Here is a 20262-nt window from a genome sequence, read left to right on the forward strand (position 1 = left end):
TTGCATGAGACGAATGATGGAAGGCCACCGAAGGAGGGAGCATACCCGAGAGTACGCTCGCCCCAGAGATGGAGCGATGAAATCAGCTCATGTGCGGGAGCTAAATGGATTTTTGCTTGGCAAGACCGTGAGCAATGACTAAGACTTGTTGCTAGGCCTTCACCCAGCAGTCGATACATCATGGCTGCTGATGAAGATGATAAGGGCTGTAGTTAGGGCTAGTGTTATAGCTGTGCTGTAGTTGGAGCTACATTTAGGGCTGAAGCTCAGGCTAGGTATAGGACTCTGATATTGGTGTTAACAGTTGAGGCGTTAGAGATAGGTAGAGCTACAGGCAACTAGCAGGGTCAGGGATAGAACTGGAGATGGGGTCATCAAGCCCCTCGCAGGCAGGGTTCACCCAGCAAGACGTGCCACAGACTCCCGCGAAGCACCAAATGGCACATCCCCTGACTCTGCCGCCGTCCCTTTTCTCCACCTTGTGTGACCCCGCGACCCTAGGCTCGGTGTTCCTGACGAGCCCCCTCCGCATGGGGGGCGGCCCCCACTGCTCACACTACGTGGTTGAGGCTCGCGACGCCGGCTCCCCACCGCGGTCGGCGTCGGCCGCCCTCCTCGCCTGCGCGCGCGACGTGAACGCCCACGCGCCCGTCTTCTCGCGCGCCGCCTACACCGCCTCCCTGCCCGCGGTGCCGGGGCCCGGCGTCCCTGTGCTCACCGTGACAGCCACGGACGCCGACGGGAGCCCCGGCAACGGCCGCGTGGACTTCGCTCTGGAAGCCGGCGACCCCGATGGCCTCTTCCGGCTGGAGCCCGTCGCGTGCGAGACGTACGTCGCGGACGCGGCGACCGGCGCCGTGGCGCACCGCGGCACTGCGCGGCTCGTGCTGCTGGATGCGCCGGTGCTGTCGGGGGAGACGGAGGAGAAGGCGGTGGCATCGCCGGAGAGGAGCTTCGAGCTCGTGGTGTCGGCGACGGACCGCGGGGACCCCCCGCTGAGCAGCACGGCCACTGTGGTGGTGACGGTGATGGGGTTGGAAGAGGGGCAGCAGCAGCCGGTGTCAAGTTTGGAATTCGCGGTGCCCGAGTACCGTGTAAGTCTGCCCGCCAGCGCCGTTGCCGGCGCTGAGGTCACTCAAGTTCTGGCCAAATTCCAGCGCGACGACAGCTACGGCGACGACAGTTATAGCAGGGGCGGCTTCAACGACAAAGGCGCAGCAGTCATCGGTTACCAGATCGTTGCCGGGGACCGGGACAATCTCTTCACCGTCGATCCCCGGACCGGTGCCATCACCTTGCGCGCGCCACGGCTCAATCGACCGCCGGGGTCGGAGGTCACGCTGGTGGTTGAAGCGGCGGCAGCACCAGGTGCTGTGACCACACCGAGCCGGGCCCTTGTACCGGTGCACGTGCGGGTTTCTGGCAGCAAAGACGGAGCCGACGAGAGAGACCTGGCAGCGTTCTTCTCCTCGGTGGAGCTGCTCAACGCCAGTGTGTCGGAGAATGAGCCAGCCGGCACCCGCATCCTCAACTTTCCCCGATTTGGCATTCTTTCCTTCCTCTACTCCGAGTCTCATGCGGGCAGCCCCAGAGGTAATGGCGGCAAATCTACGGGATCCGGTTTGGCCGGACGAGATCGAGATACCCACGCGGTGTCAACAGCGCCACCGCGGCCACTGCCGCGACCGTCGTCATCGACGTTTGCGTCGTCATTTTGTGAAGGCGCCGGTAATTTTGTGGTGGAGCCGCACACGGGCACCGTTCGGACATCCCGGCCCCTCGACTACGAGGAGTGCCCGCGCTACCGCTTGTGCCTCACCGTAGCCCCGGTGCCGGCGGGTACCGCCGCGGGGGCTGACGGTACCACTACTGGCATCTCACGCGGCGCCTTGGTTGGTGGCAGTGGTGGTGTGGGGAGTCTCGTCTCTGGTGCCGCGACCCCCCCGCGTGCCGTTGCGGCGGGTGGGGTCATGGCGCCGGCACGCAGCTGGCCCGTGTGCGTGCATGTGCTGGTGCAAGGTGCCGACGAGTTTGCGCCGCACTTCGAGGGAGCGCCGTACCGCTTTGCGGTGCCGCGGGGCGCAGCGGCGGGCGACACGGTGGGGCGGGTGAGCGCCAGCGATCGCGATGCGGGCCCCGACAGCACGGTGCGATACCGCCTCGCCCAGCGATCACCGTACTTCACCGTCAATCGCTACAATGGTGACATCATGCTCAAGGTGGAGCCTCGGACCCAGCTCTCCTCGTCATCCTTGTCTACCTCGTCTTCCTCAGCTGCCATATCATCAGCATTGAGATCCTCATCATCGTCGTCGTTACCATCATCAGCCGCTCAGCCAGCGGCTCTGAAATTAAAATCTTCGGATGCCGCATTGCCGAAAGTGTCGCTTTCACAACGGCCGTCCACTTCCGCCGAACGGGTCTCATCAGCCTCTTCATCATCTTCGTCGTCATCACTGAGCGATCCGCACGGGGACGAGACCGCGCCCCCACCACGCTGGCTCACGCTGCACGTTGAGGCGCGGGGACCGCTTCGCGGGTCCCTCTCGGCCTCGACCGCGGTGCTCGTCGACGTTCGTCATACGGCATTCGCTCTGGTGCTGCACGGCGGCGGCGGCGGCGGCGGCGGCGATGCCGACGGCGGCACGCACCCGCCCCCCGGCGCCACCCTGACGCTGGCGCTCGCAGCCTCCGCCGCGCTGGCCGCGCTGCTGCTGCTCGTGCTCGTCACGGCTGCCCTCGTCTGCTGCTCACGGCGCAGGAGGCGGCGCCGGCGGCAGGGGGGGGCGGCCGTCGGGCAAGACGGGCCCGGCGCCGAGAAGAACCTGAAGAGTACGGGTGGTGGCAGAGACGGAGGCGGAGGAGGGCCAGACGAGGGGATGAGGCTAAAGCCGACGCGGTTGGACGGGGAGGGGGGCGAGCGGTGCTCCGATCTCCCGGCCATCGCCAGAGATGCTGAGAAGTTCCTGCCGGAAGAGAAGATCCTCGCGTGCAGACGTGGGGATGGTGGCGGTGACAGCGACAGTGACACGGCTAGAGGTGTGGCTAGAGGTCATATAGTAAGGCCAAATGTCAGGGGACAACAATGTAAAGTTTAAACAATAAAAGGCCAAATTTAATACCAAAGGTCGTACCCAAATTCGAAAATGTAAGTTAGCAAATAGAAAAAGGTTTTCTTAAATTTGTGTTCTTAAATAGAAAACTTGCCAAGTCTGGGGGCTCCTTTTTAGGAGATTCCTGCCTGGGATGTTTGACCAGTTCCATTCTAAATATTAGGTATGTAACGATGCACTTAAAGTCAATTCCTATTGTCATTATACATGCATTGAGCATGCATTGTGAGAACCCCATATTTATCATGTATACAAATTATATGCATGTTATGATAATTAACATTTAGAACAATGGAGTAAACTGTACAAACAAGGTCGAAGAAAAGACAAACAGTGCGACCGAGACAGTAAACACAAAACAAAGCGATTGTTGAAATGAATCGCGAACCCGAATTGTGATGATTCATCGAGTCACTGCCTCGATGTTAATGTTTGGCACCCACATAATCAACATGACCACATTCTTCCCCAACACTTGCTGCCTCGCTGCAGACAATCCAAAGTCTTTCAGGCACTCCGCGGGGATCCTTGAGCGGCTACCCAAGTCGTAGTCGTAGAGTGTAGGACCCAACGGAGAGGCCCCAATTTTTTTTTTCCTCTGCACCTAACCACGTGCAGGAGAATCTGTGTTCGGGAATGAAAAGTGAAACAAAATTACTTGAGGAGTGTTATTTGCTTTGTCCGTGTTTTTGTTCCCGGCAGACCGGGCGCGCCGTCCGTGCGTCTACTCGATCACAGCGCCGTACCCGGACGAGGAGCCGCCCGGTTACTCCCCCGGCACCCGCGGGCCACGCGAGGCCCTCGCCGGCTCCGCTCCCACCCACTCCCCGTCCAGCGCGACCGCCGCCGCCGTCACCGCTGCCGTGACATCCTGCTGCTGCTGTCGGCACGGAGGCTCCGACACGGGTGGGGGTGAGACAACCACCACCACTCGCGCATTCCTCGTGTTCTCCCCATTCCTCGCCGTGTCTCTCTGTTGTTCCTTCCAATGCCTCCCTTGTGTCTCCCTGTACCCCTCCCTGTATTTCCACACATTCCCTTCTGCGATAAAATTTGCAAGCATAAAATGTCCGGGGTTTTATTTTTTCTGTTATTTATCCACTTATTGTTTTTTTTATTTTAGCCACGCAATGGTCATATTGTCATGATATGAGGGTATATCCGTTGACAACTCTCAGAGTGAGCAGTGCATCATCCCATGTTGGAGAATGGTATCTCCTTCTGCAAGCCACGGAACTACTCTAAGATCAATCCACACGAGGGGAGACATGTTGATGTTTGTCGCATGACAAGGAAACGAATATTTGTAATTCTCAGAGCTGGAATTTCGCAAAGTGCAAAACCAAATTTAATGTTTTTTTGTACATTCATTTGTGACCATCAACTCGCGGCACTTGAGATTCCGGTTTAATCACAGGTGGCTGAAATCCGGATTCAATCCCAGGATCTTGGCAGCTACCGACTTAGTGCTCTGACACACTCTAAACCACCTTGCCACTGCTGCAGTTTAAATAAAACAATTTCAATGAATCCATGCATCCTGCGTAACCGTCGGTACAAAAACATACGTCACCCGATGACGTAATTTCCCACATGGATTTTTGTAAACTACTGTAAATTGGATGTTAAGACTCTGTTGCATCATCATCGTTGTCGTTGTCGTCATCACCATCATTTGCTCTAAAATTTACCCTAGGCAGTTTTGAAGAAACATTGTCACGAGCGTTTTACTCACAATTGACTCGCTTTATTGTCATAATTTAGCAATGAGTAATGAAATCCCACAGGCAGATTATCTCATCACTAATCAGGGTCATTTTTGGCAGCGTATCTTTTTTGGCCCATTCTATGTTAAACACTGCAAGTACATTGCTTGTGTTTTATGACTCGACTGTTCAACTCAATTGTGGCCGATGTCTCTGTAAAATAAAGTGGAGCCTGGAAATCCCCACCCCCGCCCTTCTCACTACCCTGGGCAACTTGGTCCAAGGAGCCCAGCAGGGGATCTAGGCGAGGAAAAGAGCCTGGTCCTGTCTGGCCTGTAAATTAAATGCAGAATATTTTAGAAAAGTGATAATGTGAAAAAAATAGACATTGTCTACATACTCAGCATGAGACAGTTTAATATATTTTCAACAAACAGCTCCTGTCCGTCTTAAGAATAAACAAAAATCGGCCATGTTGGATAAAGCTGCCGGGTTGCCGTGACGACCACCCAGCCAATCAAGAGGATGTTGCTAGTGCACCAGCAAAATGTAAAATCTCATTTGGTCAAAGTTTAACTGTGTTGCAGAGCAAAGTGCAACGCTTTGCAGCTTTACATCAACATTTGTTGATGTCTTGGCGGTGGTGATCATAAATATGGTTGTGATCATATATATAATGGTCATGATAATGGTGGTATTGTGTTAGTGGTGGTACCAATGATGATCATGGCAGCGATGGAGTTAATGATATTGTGGAGGTGGTGGCGGTGTTAATGACTTAGTTGTTGGCTGCAGTCATTATAATCCCGTCTCTGATCGTCGTTTCAATCTTTGCTGAAGGAGGTGGGGGCGGCTGCCCCGATTCTCGTGCCGGTTCTGGCTCCGGTTCATGTTCCTGCTCCGGATCCGGCTCGGCCTCGGGCCGAGGCTCAACCGAAACCGACTTCGGCGTGGACGCAGAGATCCGCATGATCAACGAGATCCTGCGTGCCTCCGGCTTCTCCGGGAAATCTGGTGGCCCCGACAGCTCCGGCAGCTGCTGCTGCGGTGCTGGCACCGGCGTCGGCGGCGTCAGCGGCGTCGGTGGCGGTGGCTGCTGCCTCGCTCCCACCGGGTGCTGCGTCTCCGACTGCTGCCGCTGCCGAGGTGAAGCAGACGGTGACGTCGATCGTCCGGACGCCTCCCAGCAGCACCGCCACCACCACCACCACCACCATCACCACGGTGGTGGTGGTGGCAGCGGAAGCAATGCCGGTGGTCACCACCACCATGGGCACCACCACCACCATCATCAGCAGCAGCAGCACGCGTGTCGGCGCCTACCGGACTCAGGCATCCTGCAGGACGAGGATCAGCTGTCGGACGTCTCCCGCACGTCGCGTGCCTCCCGCGACGGGAAATCCGTGACATCTGTCACCGTGGAGGTGCGGGTCTTGCTGGGGGACAGCTAGAGAGATGAAATTAGCTGTTGGGCAGAATTAGGGTCGATTTGTGATTTAAATGTATCTTTTTGTTCAAATTAATATTTCTTTCTCCCTCTACATCTGTCTGTTTTCTCTTCACTCGACTGTTTTCCTGTCTCTGTTCATCTCTCTGCCGTGTTCCCCTCTTTCCCTATCGTAACTCATCTGTCCATCTCATCCTCCATGTGCCGTCACATTCCTCGTCATCTTTATCTCCTCACCTTAACTTTGTCACTCTCTCTCCATCTGCATCTCCCCCCTTCCCCCCCGCCCCCCTGCTCCCCCTCATCCATCCTCGTTCTGTCGGCCCTGCGCAGGCCACGGCGTCAGACGCCGACACGGAGCCACGGACCCTGTCAGCGTCCACGCTGACCCGAACGTCGCTGGCAGCGACCACCGCGGGAGGCTCCCACGCGCTGGGCGGAGAGGGCAGCGGCCCCGGCTTGGCGCTCGCGACCGATGGCGCTCGCCGCTTTAGCTCCTACTCGTCGGCGTCCACGCTGGCGGACGAGGCCGGTGGCACCGCCCCCCTCTCCCCCTCTTCCTCCTCCTCCTCGGCCACAGCGGCAGCAGCGGCGGGATCGCCCCCGTCCACCGCCTCCTCGCTCCGGTCGGCCTTCACCTCCGCGGCGCTCACGCCCGTGCGCAAATCCTCAGCCTTCTCCGAGATCGGGCGCCAGCCCCACCGGACGGCGGCCGGGGTGAACGATAGCGTCGAGGATGATGCTCAGCAGCAGCAGCAGCAGCTGCACCTCCAGGGTGGGAAGCTCGGGCAGCTGCTGGACTTCGGCCCCCGGTTTGGCGCCATGGCGAGCGTTTTTGCCGAGATCGGGCGACTCCGCGACGAGAACGACCGCTCGTCCGAGGCACCGGCGGCTTTCGCCGTCGGCGGTGCTGGCGGCGTTGGTGTGGCTCGCCGGGCGGTCGCCGGGATGCCGAGCGAGCGGATAAGCCGCGATTGCGCCAAAATCCTGCCGCCCCCGCTCATCACAAGCGTGGCGGCAGCCAGTGCCCGCTCGGTGCCACCAGCGCGCCCGCTGCCGTACCCATACGCCCGCACGGCGCTACTGCCCATGCCACCTCTAGTCACACCACCCGCGCTTGCCGGTGCGGCCGATGAGGACGAGAACTCGTATGGTGGCGGTGGCAGCGGTGGCGGCCCTTACCCCGTGGCGACACTGCTGCCGTCATCAGTTCCGTCGGGCGCCATGTCGCCACTGCTTTCGCCAAGCCTCTCGCCGCTGGCGCCGCCCACGGGGGCGCCGGGATCCGCGGCACTCGCTGGGGTCGTGCCCCCCTACCTCCTGCCGTGCTCGGCCGTCACGCCGCTCATGATCGTGACCGGTGGCACTGGCAGTGGCGCCAGCGGCAGGGGGGCAGTCTCGACTCGAGGCTCTCTCGATGACGATGATGAAGATGACGGAATGGAAATTCGAATTTGAGTGATGGTGCAAAGAGGAGCAGATGACGATGGACGGGAGGAGGTGGCGTAGGAACTGGGGCATCGAGGCAAAACGAACACTGAGACGAGGAGAGACTCCACCATTGAGCTGAGCCTCGTCGTCACCAGCGGCTGAGTTTGCCGGTTGATGCTGGGCAGATTTGACGCCTCCACGCAGTGCGGGCGGGAGTCAAGACGGGGAGCACCTGGGTTGTTTTTTCTGTTGGAATAGATAGGAACAGGCGATATCAGCTGTGAACTATTGCGTGTGACATCGACAAGAAGTAGCCTGACCCTGGCTAGGTCAGGTGGGCAAAGCGATAGTTGATGGTGGAGAGGAGGGACGGAAGAGGGCAGGTAAGGAGATTACGGAGAGGCTGTTAGATGGAGATAAGTAGATGGAGCACAGGGAGGAGCTTGTGATTCAGAAGGAGGAGATGCATTCTGGAGTGTATATCACGAGAGAGCCTAAGATATCAAGAGAACGAGTGTGAGATACAGAGATAATGACACAGACAGATTATCTGCAATGTGTGTACAATTAAATATCTTGTTTTTTGTTCCTATATCGATGAATTCGCAAATAATTCCACTCGGCTAAGCCTCTGTTGCAACTCTGAGCCCGAGGAAATAAAAACACGGAGAGAGAGAGAGTGACACAGACACAGAACACAAGGCAGAGATCACCACCGCATGAGCCCGTACACTGTCACAGCAAAGAGGGCTCCTGTGTTTCTGTCAACCTGAGCGCTGGCACTGAACCAAATGTGTACAGTTTCACAAATTTGGGAACATCGCCATCACAATCTTCCCAATAATGCTCAGGGCCTGTCAATTTGAAGGTAGCCCACTCTAGCTTTAGAAAACACTGCATATTTATGGAACGAGTCAATCATTTGACACGAACAACAGCAAAAAGTGAACGAAGCGTTCGTCCCAAGTGCATCCGACACCGTGGTATATTATGGCCACTTTAGTTTTTAATCGCCCCGTCAAAATACCGCGGCCCCGCCGGCTTCGCAAGCGGATGTTAAAGAGATCCCCTGACGGCATTCGAAAAACGAGCCTGCAATTCTGCGTGCTGGCATCGCGGTCGAAGTTAGCGATATTCGAAGAGGAAAAAAATCCCACCGCGAATCACTCGTTCGGGATTTCACTTTGGCCAATCACCGCCCCCTAGTGGGAGACAAACGATCCCAAAGGGGCAGCTGACCTTTCGGTGGCGTGGGGGGGGGCGCCCTTTCAAATGTGTTTGAGATGAGATGTACACGTCGCTTGTCGCGTGTGAAGTGGGCCAACATCGGCGTAAGAAGCAGGGTCTCGGCTTTTTATCAAAAACGAATCGCTTACCCTTACGTCTTTTACGGTCCCGGAAATGTACCTGGTAAACTGTGGAACTGCCAATGCGCCCTAAGCATTAGATGACCAATTAAATGCGCGTGTTTTTTTGTTCATGGATATTGGCCTGTGAGAAAGGCACATTCCTCCTGAATCCACTCTGCTGTAGACACTGTCGCACACACCGCGCCATCACTGTATACACGTGCCCCCCCCCCTCCACAATGTAGAGATGACCCCCCCTCCGACCCACAACATCGTCTTCAGTGCCCCCCCCCCCACAATGTAGAGATGACCCCCCCTCCGACCCACAACATCGTCTCCAGTGTCACACTCGTGACACCCCCCCCCCAAGTTCACACCTCGCTCCCACGTGCAGACTTCTTCTACGCGCGCACGTGCTCCTGCTGTGCGCCAATTGTGTAGTGGCGCGCGTGCCCGTGTGTGTGCGTGCCCGTGTGTGTGCGTATGTGTGCCCGTGTGTGCGTTTGTGTGCCCATGCGTGTGTGTGTGTGCCCGTGTGTGTGTGCGTGCCCGGTAGTGTAGCGGTTAGCGCGCTGCGATATGAACCCGGCGACCTGGGTTCGATTCCCGCTCACGGCCACTATCACCAGTAATGATTATCTGAACCGGTCTTGGGCCTCCCCTAGGTCGACTCAGCCTAAAATGAGTACCTGGTGCTGTGTGTTAACATCGTCACTAGGGAGACAAAGGCGGTCGGGCGTGGTGCTGGCCACCCACCCCCTCGTGTACCGTTCCGGCCTTCACAGGTGCTTGCTAACAGCACTTGCCCCTACAGTCTGTTAAGGCTATATGGGGAATCTTTGCCTTTGTGTGTGTGGGTGTGTGTGGGTGTGTGTGGGTGCGTGTGGGTGTGTGCCCGTGCGTGTGGGTGTGTGCCCGTGCGCGTGTGTGTGCCCGTGTGTGTGTGCGGGCACGTCGTGTTCACTCTCTCGAGCACTTCCCCGTCCCCCTTCGGGCCGTGTTTGTGTCGCCCGAAGATACCGCCGTGTTTTTTTTGTTGTTGATGCTTTTTAAACCCCCCAACTACCCCCGACCGTGCTGTATAACTGTAGCGAGTTTGCTGTTCCAGATCCAATGTGTTTCGTGCCTAAAATGGACAGGGAACGACCCCCTCCGTCCACCGCTATCCACCCTATAAAACCCATAGCATCTCCTCTGTCCTGAAATCACCACTCCGCTTGACCTCAAGATGCATCCAGCCTGGCTACGAGCACTGCGGTGGCATGAACCGACACTCATTCGCTGTTCTCGTGAACACAGACTTGGGCCTGTGACTCCCAGGCCTCCTTGGTTCGGCCTCGCGAATCCATTCGGAGGCCGCGGCTGTGGAGGGGCCACCTATAAGGTTGAAGAATTCACCTCGCGGTTTGGTTACCGTGAGTAAGATATACTTCCAGAGTCATTCTGATCAGTTCTCTACAATCTCTCCCGCTAACTCACGGGGTTTTTTTTGTTGCAGTAGCTTGAGCCTTAAATGTTAACTGCAATGTTAAACTACTGCACTGGATAGATAATTGGTACGTGCAGAAAAACTTGAGTCTTACAGACCCGAGAGTTTCTTTAAAAATCGCGCTCGGCTATTGAGATTCCAAAAGACACGGACAAACAAGCGCTGAATTTTGGGGTACTCGCTACCGAATGCCCACTCATGGAACTCGATGGCCACTTGACCACTCCTCTGCCAGGTGCATCGGTGAATTTCTGTCACGCGGACTCAAACCGTGCAGCAAAATATCAGTACGCGTTTAATTTCAGTGGCATGCATGGATAATGGTTTTAAATACGTAAAAACTCGGTACACAGCTTACCTGGAGCGCTAGTCCGTGCCCTCGGAGCACCAGATCCACACACCCCCACCACCACTCAAAGTCGCTAAGGACCCAGCTTAAGGGTCAGAGGTCAGAGTTTAGAGCCAAGCGCCCGAGTGTTAAGCAGACGTGCCCCTTGGCCTCCACGTTACTAAACGTCCATTTTGACTTGCGTGGTTTTAAGCGGCAGTAACAGCTTCCGAGTGTGCAGGCGATGCAACTGCAACGGGAGCCACGAGCCTTTGGGGCCCAGGCGCCGGTCTACAAAAGTGGGGGGGTAAATTGGAAAGGGGGTCTCATTTCATTCCTTGCACACCGCGCCACTGGTTTGGAATGATGAATGTCTGTGCCGAGGGAGATTCCATTTAGTGCAGGTACAGTAGTGGTGGGGCAGTTGATGCCCGCGTGTGGATCTAGGCATGGTTCTTTGAAGGAGTTGGAAGTTTTGACTCGAAATTTTGATGTAAACAAAAATATCGCCTGCACCAGAACACCTGTCCTGATGCTTTATGTCACTGAGCACTGTATCCTCGCCCCTCTCTATCCGCATTGCGGTGGTAGCGGAGAGGGCGGAGGAGTTCCCAAATCTGGGCAGTGTGCAGATGATCAGCTCCGGGTTTGGCAGCTGAGGTTTTCAGTTGAGTGGCATTATCATTTCATGGGCTGCGTAATGATGTGTAGAAGCTCCCTGGCCTCTTGCTCGACAAGGTCCAGGTCATCTCAGAAACAATCGCGCCCTCTCTTTGCGTGTGAATGTGGACACCTTGACAGGAACACCTGTGACAGATTTATGCATTCATGCTGGCCTGCCTATGACCCGTTCTGGGGTAATCCAGCCAGATTGGACTGTGTGAGGAGCTCATAGTTCCTTGAAATATCTGGACAGTCCCATCAGTGAGCTTCAAACAAAGATGCATTGGCTGGGTCATGTAGTTTCACTGCATGCCCCAGCAGCTTCTGTTTGACCAGATAGGGGGGACTAAGCAGTACGAGCTCGAGAAGAAGACGGGCCGTTCTGGTACAGTAATACCCCGGTTTACGTCGGGGATGTGTTCCTAGAAGTGTGCGACGAATATCGAAACGATGTAAATCAAAGCAGTTTCTCCACCACAGCTAAACAAAGACAACGGAGGGTATTGGCGAAGCTTTTTAAATGCGCGCATCTTCATCCTAGACGTACCCAGAACGTTACATTACATTACAAAAAATACTCTACTCAACACTAGTGCACAGCAGTAAACTTTGACACAAATTAAACAGGGTACAATAAGTTACAGTACGCTATAAAATCACCAAAATACTGTACATAAATATATTGTTACTCTACAGTACATTTATTTATGCGCAACGCAAAGTAGTTGGCGTAGAGGGTATATAGGTGGAGAAGAAGGCTGAGAGGCGGATACGAGAAAGGATGGATGATGCTGTCAGCGACGTAAGTGTGGGTTGAGGCGACGGAAATCAGGGTCGTGGTATTAATAAAGCGACAACGTATTTGCGAAACAACGTAAAAGGGGGAGACGTAAATCGGGGATTTACTGTACCAGATTTCAATTGACAGTATATGTGGAGTAGGCTAACGAAGGAAGTTACTGGGCAGTTGGAGGCAGTCGGCCTCCAGCAACAACACAGCAGGTGGAGGAGGCTCGCAAAATTGAGCAGAACTGTATCATTAATGTCTTCTGAGTCTTGTCCCGTGTCCACCCATAAGGTGGCCTTCACAATTTCATCAGACAAGCAGAATCAGAATCTTTATACTGGAGTAATCCGATGAGCTATAAAGCTCTTTTTCACAGATGTCCAGTACGAGCAGGGTCAGCAGAACGTTAAAACGAAAGATACAAAAATACGATCGGAGTGCAAAGGATAGGAAAAAGTAAGCAAATCACGATTTTATTTTATTTTACCAGGTAAAGCCCACTGAGCTATGAGCATATTTTTCAGAAGCGACCTGGCCACAAATGATAGCTCAACGGAAGTGGCTTGTCACGTGGGAATTGAGCCTTCTACACTCCACGTGGCCTCCGAATGAACCAAGCTTGGCACCGGCTCCCACACTGATGTCACCGCGACCACCACCACCGAGGGGTGGCTGTTGCTGTTGTTATTCGTGCCCATGAGTCCAACATCATAATTCATACTACAGTGTTCGCATCGAGTCTTGCTGGGCTGTGGTTTCACTTAATGTGTTATAATTATTATGTTGGGAGGGGAGTGATTTGTTTGCCATTTTTTATATAAAAATTAATAATAAAAATAATCATTTTTCAAAAGTTTAATGATGTGGTGAATGTTGCCTGTTGTAGTGATCATGTACGTCCACATGCATGAGTTGCATTCTCGAAACTGTGGAATCCCTAGTGTTTATCAGAGCGCAAAGGACAGCACATGTGAGAGTAAGTCCGGGTTCTAGGCTGATTGGACCTAGGGGCGAACGCCTCTGCTGCGTAGAAGGCAGGAAATACATCCTTTTGTAGATGTAATTAGTAATAAGTGAAGGCCTCCCCCACGTCGTATTGCTCATGTGGGGTTGTTTGACCATACTTCACGCTGGTCGTTGCAAGGCTGGTGATGGCAAGGGTGGGGGTCAGGACAAGGTTCAGACATGGCTCGCAAGTTACGTAAGCCGTGGCCGACCCTTCTTTGCCACAAATGTCAGCTTATTAAATTTTTCTTTTAAGGCCGTGTTAATGATAAATGATGTGCTTTTAGTGTTATTTGGTTTTAGGCGCGTGAGTATGTGTGGATTAGAATAAGGAGATTACACATGACATAACCTCCGCTCCGGAGATGGAGCGGTGAGATCAACAAATGTGCAGGAGTGAGATGGATTGTGGCATCGCAATGCTATGAGAGACGGCGACAGCTTGGAGAGAAATTTTTGCTCAACAGTGGATAGATCATGGTTGTTGTTGTGGATCAAAACCGCGCACATTGACCAAGAATATAGAACAACGGCTGAAGAGTGTGCATGTAGTGATGCACGCTGGGAATTAAACGAAGAGCACATAAAGAGCACGCAAATGCGAGCACAAATTCCAGTTAGACATTTTGACAGAGGTTGGGCTTGTACAGGACACCGCTGGAAGGTATGACAGCAAATACTCTACTCGTTACTCCTAAGAGATCGACAGCCATAAGGTGAGGACATGCTCAAGATGGAGCGATGATGAGATCAGCTCTTGTGCGGGAGTGAGATCGTGGTACCGCAGGACCACGAAGGATGACGACGATGACGAAGGGAGGCCCTCACCCAGCAGTGGACTGACAATGTCCATGTTTACGTGTATGCGAGAAGAACCCCACACAACTCTCAATATCCCCTGCACAGATAACCTGCAACAATCCTACTTGCCGTGCTGCCTCCTACAGGCAGGCACCACCTCGATGCCCTGCGTCCCACAACGCCTCGCCATCATTCTCACCACCGACGCGATCATCATCATCACGGCTCCTTAAACCACCCATCCCTGTGTGATCCTCCAACGCCACCGCGCAGTCTCGGGGTGGAATAAGGAAGGTGTGCGTCACCTCTTACCACCTGGCGCGTAGAGTGTGTAGTGCGAGGTGTGGCGTGGTGTTGTGAAATGTGGGCTCGAGTGTGAGGTGTGGTGTATAATTTGGGCTGTGGTTCGAAGTTAAAAAACAGTTTGCTGTGGCGTGCGGCGTGGTGTGTTCACGTTGTGTGTGATGCGGTGTGTGATGTGGTGTGTGATGTGTGTTTTACGCCGTGGTGTGTTCACGTGGTGTGTTCACGTTGTGTGTGATGTGGGGTGTTTTACTGCGTGGTGTGTTCACGTTGTGTGTGATGTGGTGTGTTCACGTTGTGTGATGTGGTGTGTTCACGTGGTGTGTTCACGTGTGTGGTGTGGGGTGTTTTACTGCGTGGTGTGTTCACGTTGTGTGTGATGTGGTGTGTGATGTGGTGTGTTCACGTTGTGTGTGATGTGGTGTGTTTTACGGCGTGGTGAAGTGAGGGCTATTTTATTGCATTGCTGAGCGTGGTGTGCTGCTGTGTTATTACATGGTGTGTCTGTGTTGTTTGTTTCATTGTTGGGTTTGTGCTGTGGGGTGTTTTGTTGCCAGTGATGTGCCCCGTTGTTTTGCAGAGTGAGGGTGTATGTAGGGTGTTGGTGTGCAGGTTGTAGTGTCTGTGTGTGTGGTGTATGTAGGGTGTTGGTGTGCAGGTTGTAGTGTGTGTGTGTGGTGTATGTAGGGTGTTGGCGTGGAGGTAGTAGTGTGTGTGTGGTGTATGTAGGGTGTTGGTGTGCAGGTAGTAGTGTGTGTGTGTGTGGTGTATGTAGGGTGTTGGTGTGCAGGTAGTAGTGTGTGTGTGTGGTGTATGTAGGGTGTTGGTGTGGAGGTAGTAGTGTGTGTGTGTGGTGTATGTAGGGTGTTGGTGTGCAGGTTGTAGTGTGTGTGTGTGGTGTATGTAGGGTGTTGGTGTGCAGGTTGTAGTGTGTGTGTGTGATGCGTGTGCAATGGTGTGTTGTATGGTATCGTATGCGGGATGGTATTTGGATGGTATAGTTGTGATGTGTTTTATGATGTGGTGTGCTCACGTGGTGTGTTCTGTGCTGCGGTGGTGTGTTTTGTGATGTGGTGTGTCTTGTGGTGTAATGCCGTGGTCTGTCTTGTAATGTGTGTTTCGTGCTGTTTTTGTGGTGTGGTGTGTTGCCATGCTGTGTCTTGTGGTGTGGTGTTGCAGTACTGTGTGTTGTGGTATGCTGCCTTTGTGTGTCTTGTGGCGTGGTGTGCTGCCGTGCTGTGTCTTGTGATGTGGTGTGCTGCCTTTGTGTGTCTTGTGATGTGGTGTGCTGCCGTGTTGTGATGCCGTGGTGTGTCTTGATATGTGGTGTGTTTCCATGGTGTGTCTTGTGATGGCATGGTGTGTCTTGTGATAGGGTGTGATGCTGTGGTGTCTTGCCGTGTGGTGTGCTGCCGTGGTGTGTCTTGTGGTGCGGTATGCTGTCGTGGTGTGTCTTGTGGTGTGGTATGCTGTCGTGGTGTGTCTTGTGGTGTGGTATGCTGTCGTGGTGTGTCTTGTGGTTCGGTATGCTGTCGTGGTGTGTATTGTGGTGTGGTATGCTGTCGTGGTGTGTCTTGTGGTGTGGTATGATGTCGTGGTGTGTCTTGTGGTGTGGTGTGCTGTCGTGGTGTGTCTTGTGGTGTGGTATGCTGTCGTGGTGTGTCTTTGTGGTTTGGTGTGCTGTCGCGGCGTGCCATCGTCTCTGCTTGTTCATAAAAGCTGAGCTCGCACCGCGTGAACGCATTTTCCTGAAATACTTTTCCAGCAAAAAAATAAAAGAGAAAAATTACAACAAAAAAACTTCTCTCCAAACTCCCAGCCCAGGCCTAACGAGATCCAGATGTAAGGATTTCCTGCAGGGCTGCGACTGCTCGAGATGGGGTGTGCGCGCGCGCGCGTGTTTGTGTGTGTGTCTCTCTCGATGTGAGTGCGTGTGTGTGTGTGTGCCTGCCCGAGGTGTGTGTGTGTGTGCCTCTCGACGTGTCACTGTGTGTGCGTCTGGATGTGCGAGTGTGTGTGGCACTAAGATATGTGAGGTTGAGTATCTGGGGGTGTGTATTAAAAGAATGCGTGTATGTGTAAACATGGGCACGAGGAAGACAAAGGTGGCCGGGCGTGGTTCTGCCCCCCCCCCCACCAATACGCTAACAGCACTGTTACAGACAATACGGGGGATCTTTGTGGCGCATGTCTGCGTATGTAAGAGTGCGTGTCTGTATGTGTGTGGCTGGGTGTGTGTGAAAAGGTTCCCTTGCGTGTGTGCGAGTGCTCGATGGTGTGTGGTTGTGTCTGTGTGTGCGAATGTGCCTCGGTGCGCGTGTGTCTGATTGTGTTCTGGGTGTGCTTGTGTATATATAGCTGTGCTGCTGTCTGCCTGTCGAGGCGTGCGTGAGTGTGCGCGCGATTGTTTGTGTGCGTGCGCGTGTGTGTGTGTTGGGTGTGTATTAGTATATATTGTATGCGTAAGAGAGTGTGTGTCTGTATCTAAATGTGTGATTGTGTATGTGTCCTGCTATGTGAAGTCTTTCAGTGGGCTTTTTTTGTGTGCGTGTGTAGGGGTGTGCGTAGGGGTATGTGTGAGTTAATACGCGCGCGTGTGTGAGCACGTGCCAGAGTGTGTGTGAGCACGGCCAGAGTGTGTGTGTGAGCACGTGCCATAGTGCGTGTGTGTGAGCACGTGCCAGTGTGTGTGTGTGTGAGCACGTGCCACAGTGCGTGTGTGTGAATGGGGAGCGGTAGTGTAACGGTTAGCACGCTGCGCTGTTCGATTCCCGCTCACGAACAACACCGATGACGATTACTTGAACCAGTCGTGGGCCTCCCCTAGGTCCACTCAGCCTTAAACTGAGCACCTATTGCGGTGTGTAAACATCGCCAATGGGGGAGACAAAGGCGGTGGGGCGTGGTGCTGACCACCCCCCCCCCCGCCGTGTAACGTTCCGGCCTTCATAGCTGCTCGCTAGCAGCACTTGCCCCTACAGTCTGCTAAGCCTATACAGGGGATCTTTGTCTTTGTCTACGTGCGAGACCGTGTGTAATTGTGTATGTCTCTGCGGTCTAAACGCGTGCGTGTGTCAGTACGGTTGTAAATTTAAGTATGTGTGCATCTTTTAATTATGTATACCAGGGTGCGTGTGTGTGTGTAAGTGCACGTTGATTTGTGTACGTGTGTGTTTGAGAGAGAGAATGTGTGCGTGAGTCTGTGTGCACCCACCCCAGCAGTCTACCCAAGATAAAAATGAGATCTTTGTGTCTGAGTGCGTGTATCTGTGTGTGTGTTCCTATGTATCTCAATGTGTTTAAGGCTGAGTCGACATAGGTCGACTCAGCCTTAAACTGAGAACCTATTGCGGTGTATAAACATCGCCACTAGGGAGACAAAGGCGGCCGGGCGTGGTGCTGGGGTCACCCACCCCCCCGTGCGCCCTTCCGAGATTCATAGGTGCCCGCTTAAAGCACTTGCCCCAACAGGTTCGCTAAGGCTATACGGGGGATCTTTATCTACATATATGAAAAGAGCGTGTGTGTGTGTATGTGTGCGTTTGAGAATATGTCTGAACGGTGTTTATGTTTGAGTGTAAGTGTGTGTGTGTGCGCACATTCCTCTATGAGTACCCACTTACACACACTCAAGTGCGGGCGGGGGAGCGCGTGAGACCGAACTCTTTCTCTCCAGACGGGGCTGCGTGTGTGTACCTGTGTGTGTGTCCACGTGTGTTTCTTAGTGTGTGTGTGTCTGTATGTATGCGTGTGTTTCTTTGTGCGCGCGTGTGTGCCTGGCACGATGGTTGTTAGCGCCACGCGCTACAAACCCGGCGACCTGAGTTCAATTCCCCGCTCACGAGCATCACAAAGAGTGGCGAATAATTAATTGGAACCGGTCATGGCCTCCTCTAGGTCGACTCAGCCTCAAATGAGTACCAGGTGCGGTAACATCGCCACCAGGGAGACAAAGGCGGCCGGGCGTGGTGCTGGTCACCCACCCTGCACGTGTGCCGTGCCGGACTTCATAGGTGCTCGCTAACAGCACTTGCCCCGAAAAGTATGTTAAGGCTATACGGGGGGGTTCTTTAAATTAACTTTTAATGCACGGGTGTATGTAAGGTTTTGCACATGTGTGCACCAGTGTATTTATCTGAGTGCCCGCCTTAATAGGTGCTCGCTCGCATCTATAACTAAACGAGGGACCTTGCGCAGTTACCACAGTGAATGTACCGGGCGTGTGCATAGATCTCTCCGATGCTCACACATCGAGCCATGGTTATTCGACCGGGGATCAGGAGCCAGACTAAGGCACCGTTATGATTCGTAGGGTGCCCTGTCAATGTCAGAGGCTCATTTTGCCTGACGAAGGCATCTTTTGGATTCTTAGAGTACGCTGCGAATGCCTGAGACTCGTCCGAGGAGCCAGACTTGAGACACCCCTGGGATTCGCGGTAGAGTTCAGTGGGAACGACAGAGGCCACCGACATGGGTCCGAGCTTACACCCGTGGTGGCATCGCCACCTAGCGAGCAGCGTGTGTACCTGTGCGTGTGTCGGTCTTGACATGCGGCGTGAGAGGAGGGAGCGGTAGTGGTTAAAGATCACTCCTGGGGTGACAAAGGCAGCCGAACGTGGTGCTAGCCACCTATGAAGGCGTGCAGTCTGTTGATGGTCGGCGATGCGGCAATCGACTCATCTCGACGAGCTGTACACGATGCACTATTCAAAGTTGAATTTTTCGATAATGGATTTTTTAATGCTGATGTTTGGCGCTTCGACCTCGCGGAGTAGCACTGATTTCGGATTGATTGCTGCCCCAGTCGCGGAATTAAGTACACCCCTGGAAAAAAGTGTCCCAGAAATAAAATATTTAATTGCCTCGGACATTTTGTATTATTTGGTACCCCGGGGAACCACGATAAGGATCAAATAACCCTCGTGAGTGACTCGGCGTGGGTAGACCTTCATCCAGCAATGGATTGACAAACGGCAGGGAAAATTATTTTAAAATTATTGTAAATATTTGTGTTTGTGTGGATAGCGCATGCCTGCATTGCATAGAACTACACGGGACATCTTTGTCTAGTACAGGTGTGTGAATGTATGAGAGTTTCATGCTTCTAACGAGACAAGTCGCTAGATTGGATGGCCGGTGGTCGAGACTACCGACAGAATAGCGGCCAACGGAGGGAACACGCCCGAGAAGTGGACCACCACAGCGGAGATGGAGCGATGAACTCAGCTCGTGAGCTTGACCGATCGTCCCATCACAAGAGCGTGAGAGATGGCGCCTTCATCCAGCGGTGGATTGATCACGGCTCGCGATGGTGATGATTAAGTGGAAAGAGGGCTCGGCCTGCCTTCTGATGGCCTTCACGTCCCACTCTTGTCTCAGTAGTACCCACAGCTCAAAAGTGATGGGCAACCTGATGGATGTCACATTTGGATGAAGACCCCCTCCAGACACTCTTTTTTTCTGCCCTTTGTTCAAAAGGGGAATAAATAATTCAAATATTTACTCCTCCACCCCCATTTCACCACCCCCTCAATTTCTGAGGGGCCGAAAATAAAAACAAATCTATGTTTGTGGATTTGCCTGTCATGGTGTGCATCCGTTTGCCTATGTATACGACTGTGGTGTTGTATACTGTGTGCCGGGAGCGGCTTGCGCACTACGTTATGAACCTGCCAATCCGAGTTCGAATCCCACTCACGGACAATACCAGTGACGATTATCTGAACCAGTCATGGGCCTCCCCCTACGACAATTCAGCCTCAAATGAGTACCTGGGTGCGGTGTGTAAAAAAACCCATCGCCAATGGACAAATGCTGCCAGGCGTGGTGCTGGCCAACAC

The 20262-nt window shown here is 53.7% G+C and overlaps 1 protein-coding gene across 2 annotated transcripts in view; it reads left to right on the plus strand.

The window, feature by feature from the left end:
* Positions 1 to 13172, plus strand: part of LOC116953285 (protocadherin-16-like) — an 81850-nt gene extending 68678 nt beyond the window's left edge. The window contains exons 36-39 of one of the 2 annotated variants that reach the window (XM_032973358.2): positions 502 to 3039; positions 3816 to 4025; positions 5660 to 6243; positions 6600 to 13172. In XM_032973358.2, the coding sequence (XP_032829249.2) occupies positions 502 to 3039; positions 3816 to 4025; positions 5660 to 6243; positions 6600 to 7724 (4457 nt within the window). In that variant the 3' untranslated portion in view covers positions 7725 to 13172. The remainder of the gene's footprint in view (positions 1 to 501; positions 3040 to 3815; positions 4026 to 5659; positions 6244 to 6599) is intronic. The other variant, XM_032973366.2, reaches the window with a different exon arrangement.
* Positions 13173 to 20262: the final 7090 nt, after the last annotated feature.

The sequence above is a fragment of the Petromyzon marinus genome, chromosome 3 (genome assembly GCF_048934315.1).
Source record: "Petromyzon marinus isolate PM22_M1 ecotype Great Lakes invasive population chromosome 3, UKy_Petmar_22M1.pri1.0, whole genome shotgun sequence".
NCBI classification, from domain to species: domain Eukaryota; kingdom Metazoa; phylum Chordata; class Hyperoartia; order Petromyzontiformes; family Petromyzontidae; genus Petromyzon; species Petromyzon marinus.